This window comes from Atta cephalotes (genome assembly GCF_000143395.1).
Source record: "Atta cephalotes unplaced genomic scaffold scaffold00027, whole genome shotgun sequence".
Taxonomy (NCBI): Eukaryota; Metazoa; Arthropoda; class Insecta; order Hymenoptera; family Formicidae; genus Atta; species Atta cephalotes.
The window spans coordinates 4,389,156-4,393,782 of NW_012130091.1; the positions used below are offsets into that span (position 1 = coordinate 4,389,156).

At 29.3% G+C, this 4,627-nt stretch overlaps 1 protein-coding gene across 1 annotated transcript in view; it reads left to right on the plus strand.

Annotated features, from left to right (window-relative positions):
- The window catches only part of LOC105620622 (facilitated trehalose transporter Tret1-like), a 120,833-nt gene that overhangs the window by 10,017 nt on the left and 106,189 nt on the right, over window positions 1-4,627 (plus strand). The window contains exon 3 of the mRNA XM_012202112.1: window positions 3,762-3,964. Within this exon, the coding sequence (XP_012057502.1) occupies window positions 3,762-3,964 (203 nt within the window). The remainder of the gene's footprint in view (window positions 1-3,761; window positions 3,965-4,627) is intronic.

The window sequence follows — 4,627 nt, forward strand, 5'->3', positions numbered from 1 at the left end:
TATTGTTAGTCAAAGAAGAAGCGATACAGCAGAAAAATTGGAAAAATTTACGAAACTCCAAATGCTCGTAACTCAGTAAATAATTATGATACAGAGATATTCAAAGAACGAAAATGAAGCTTGAGTCGCAAAATTGACAAGTAGAATCTCCTGTTTCTGGAGTTGCAAGGAGTAAAGCAACGGACGCAGTATAATGGGATAAAAAAGACGTAAAATTTTAAAATCTCTCTTTCAAAATGCGCTTTTGCGAAACTCGATAATTTTTCGTCAAGTTATGACAATAAAAAAAAACAGTTTTTTATACAAAATAATGATGAATTTTGAATTGTAATGCTGAATTGTAATCATTATCAATTCAAACCATAGCAATTCTAAGATGTTATTGTTTGAAATCATATTTGCGCGGTCGTAGAGTATGACCTGCGTGCACGCGCGCATACGTATGTGTATATGAGCATGTAAGCTGAATGTGTTCACTCGCGCGAACGTTAATAACAGTGTTAATAATGAGTGTGTCACTCATTTATACACTAGAGCTTGTAATAATCTCTGAAATTGACAAGTTGTCTTGCCAAATCTTTTAATCTATGATCCATTATTTATATAATACAAATCTGGAATGACATTTCGCAGAAAGAAATTAGGACTTGCATTAATATGAAAAATCGAATGCAAGCAGTAATCGAGCAAGGCAATTCGCGTTACCGAAATTTACACGCAAAAATACGATGTGTAAAATCTACACATACAAAAATATGATGTACAAAATCCATGTAACCTTGTCGTGGTGCATATCCGGTAATATCAGTAGTATAAAAATGCAAGGATAACTTTAGAATGCTATAATTGCGAAAAAAAATCGTAGCGATTAGCTTTTTTTTTAAATTAAAGGAGAAAGTTTGAACTTTACATTGGAAATGGCATTCCTCTAAAAAATTTTACAAAGTCCATGTATTCCGTCAAACTTTACAATTTTCAATATGACAAATACACATCCATATTTTGAGAGTTAATAGTGACAGGAGTTCATCAATTTAAATTCTGACTATAGCAAAGTAAAGATTTCAAGCTGTAATTTAAAAAAAAAACGTTATCCTATGATAATTTTTCGCAAAGTTATTGTTAATCAAATTTGGTCAATTTTTCGATACCATAACTTTTTTGAGCAGTATACATATCCTATATATAGCAAGGTTCAATAAATTAATTAGTTTAAACGTTAAAAGTTAAAAAAATTAATAACTTAACTTAGTTAATTTTAAATGCATTAATTTTTAGTTACTTTTAAACTTTAATTTTTTTTATTGAAAATTTTTCTATCTTTCTTAATGCTATGGGAGTACAAATAAGTTTCTGCCGTTTGCAAAAGATTAATAAACTATAATTAAAATTATTTGATGTAAAACGACATATCGTAAGATTGGACATCCGGCAACACCATAACCTTGAAATATTAGCGATTTTGTATCAGCATTATATATTTTTTTTTGTACGAAAATGTCGAGTTTTGAGCCGAATAAGCGTCATTTGCAGGAACTTTTGATTTACTTCTTTAATTTAAAGAAATCTACAGCTGAGGCTCATAAATTGTTTGTAGAAGCATATAAGGTGATGCTGCCTTAAATGAGAAAAGTTGTCGTGAGTGGTTTCAAAAGTTTAAGAACGGTGAATTTGACGTCGAAGATAAAGAACGTAACGAAAGGCCGAAAGTGTACGAAGACGCAGAATTGGAAGTATTATTGAATGAAGATTCGTGCCAAACCAAAAAGAACTTGCATTTACATTAGGAGTGACTCAACAAACAATTTCATATCGTTTGAAATCATTGGGAATGATTCAAAAGGGAATTAGGTTCTATATGAACTGAAGCCGAGAAACGTTAAACGCCGATTTTTCACATGTGAAATGCTGCTTGCCAGGCATAAAAGAAAGAGTTTTCTGCATCGTATAGTCACTGGTGATGAAAAATGGATCCACTACGATAACCCAAAGAAGAGGAAATCATAGGGACCACCTGACCATGCTTCAACAGCCACATCGACAGCCAAGCCGAATATTCATGGAAAAAAACTTATGTTGTGTATTTGGTGGGATTAACTTGGTGTCGTGTATTATGAGTTGCTCAAACCGAACGAGACCATTACTAAGGCTCTCTACCGAACACAATTGATGAGATTGAGCCGAGAGTCAAAGAAAAACGCGCCCACTATTACTCCAGGCATGACAAAATTATTCTCCTGCATGATAATGCTTGACCACATGTTGCGGCGCCAGTCAAAACTTACTTAGAAACACTCAAATGGGAAGTCCTACCGCACCCGCCGTATTCTCCAGACATTGCTCCTTCCGAATACCACTTGTCCCGATCGATGACGCATGGCCTGTCTGAACAGCACTTCACATCATATGAAGATATCAAAAATTGTATCGATGATGGGGGATTGAGGATAGCCTCAAAAGATGAAGCGTTCTTCCGACGCGGTATCCACATGTTACCAGAAAGATGTAGTGGGAAAAAGTAGTGACTAGCGATGGCTATTACTTTGAATAAAACATTATGTACCGTTCTTTCACAATAAATGCTTAATTTTGATAAAAAAACTTATTTGTACTCCCAATAATATTTTGTTTTTATAATCTTAAACATTGAAAAATTAATTTAGAAAAAGTTCAATGATTTTATGATGAAAGACTCTATAATAAGAGTCACATCATAAGGTAGCCAGTTTTTATTGATTCGCTAGATTTTATCAATTTCTGCTTATATTTGAATCACACTAATTTTATCACAAATGTTATATTTTTATTTCAGCAACATAAATATGAAATGAGCCTTAAATGAAGAATTGTTGTAAAACAGAGTTGCACATTCACCCATTTTCTAAATTTTTACGTATATTTTTTTGTATAAATATCTAATCAATGTAGTCGTAAACATGCATGAACAGTCATTTTAAAAATTAAAGAAAGAGAAATAATGCAAACATATACTCTTTTCTCTCGCAAAATTTAGACAAAAACACCTTATAACTTTTATTATATATAAGCAACTTACATTACATTAAATGTGAAATACATTACACATAAAATTACATATAAAATTAAATTTGCCTAATAATCTACATTTATAAGGGTTATTTAAAGTAATCTCATTTTAAGAAAAATTAGAACATTCTGATTTCAAAAATAATTTTTTTCAATATTAACTTTTTTTTAAACTTAAGTTAATTTAATCTTAACTTAACATTTATTACGTTAATTCTTTATTCCTTCAACTTTCAACTTAATTTTATTAATTTTATAAGCCATTAACTTTATCTTAATTTAATTTAATTTAAAAAAAAAACATTAACTTATTCAACCCTATATATAAGTGGTCATTATATTATACATAATATATATATATCTCAGATAATATGTATATCTCGGAACTTTTTCATTTTAGCTGAAAAACAGTTCTAATTTAACATCCTCTTTTTGTTAAAATATTATTTGTATATAATTATGTATATTTAATAAATTAAACGAAATTAAAGTTAGAATAAATAAGTTATTGCTAAAACAATCTTAATGCGTAGTATTTTACGTTACTTCATCTCAATATTAAATTAAAAATATTATTTTAATAAAAACTAATAAAATTAGTTCAAGTATCATAAAATTGTTTTAATATTGTAACATTTTACTAAATTTTACTATTTTTCACAACTAATTTTATAACTTTAATAAAAATGATGTATAATTAAACTAAATTTGTACAGATTTCTTTCCTTATAATTGGTCGATTCGTATGTGGTATGAGTGGTGGAGCATTTTGCATTCTGACGCCGATTTACATCGCAGAAATTGCAGATCAGAATTCACGAGAACGACTTCTTATATATTTTCATCTTTTAATCAACTGCGGAATTATGTATGCCTTTGTAATCGCCTACGTATTAAATGAATACGATACTATATGGAGGTATTTATAACAATGAATATGTTATTATATCTCTAACAAAATTTATAAACTTAATTACATTAATTATGTATCCAAAGATTAATATTTTAACATTTCTTTCATTTTTAGCATTATTCAATTTTTAATTACAATTAAGTATAAGTCTGTTTCTTTATTCCTGCACTAGACTGCACTCTTTCTTATTTTCGTCAAACATTAAACATATATTCTCTTTCCCACTTAAGTGTTTCAAAAGTGTACATTAGTTCAACCCTAAAAAGTAGACCCTATATTTTATATCAATTTAAGAGAGAAACATTCATGAAACATTAATAGAGGAGAAGGTGATATCGCGGCACTAGCGCATTTTGTACAATAATTTGGTTAATATAATCAATATTTAAATTTAAAACTTAACGATTACATTTGTCAAAGTATTATTCGATCGATTCTAAACTCAATTACGAAGTATTTATTCCTTTGTGCACAATATATAAAAAGTGGCAAGTTGCATAATGGCTTGGAGAGAAACAGAATAATATGGCCTTGCATAAAAATAGAATAAAAATTTTTATTTAAAAAAAATAGTATTTGATTACAAAATTAATAAAAAATAAACTAAATGTAGAGTAATGTGTGTGTGTGTGTGTGTGTGTGTGTGTGTGTGTGTAGTGTGTGTCGTCG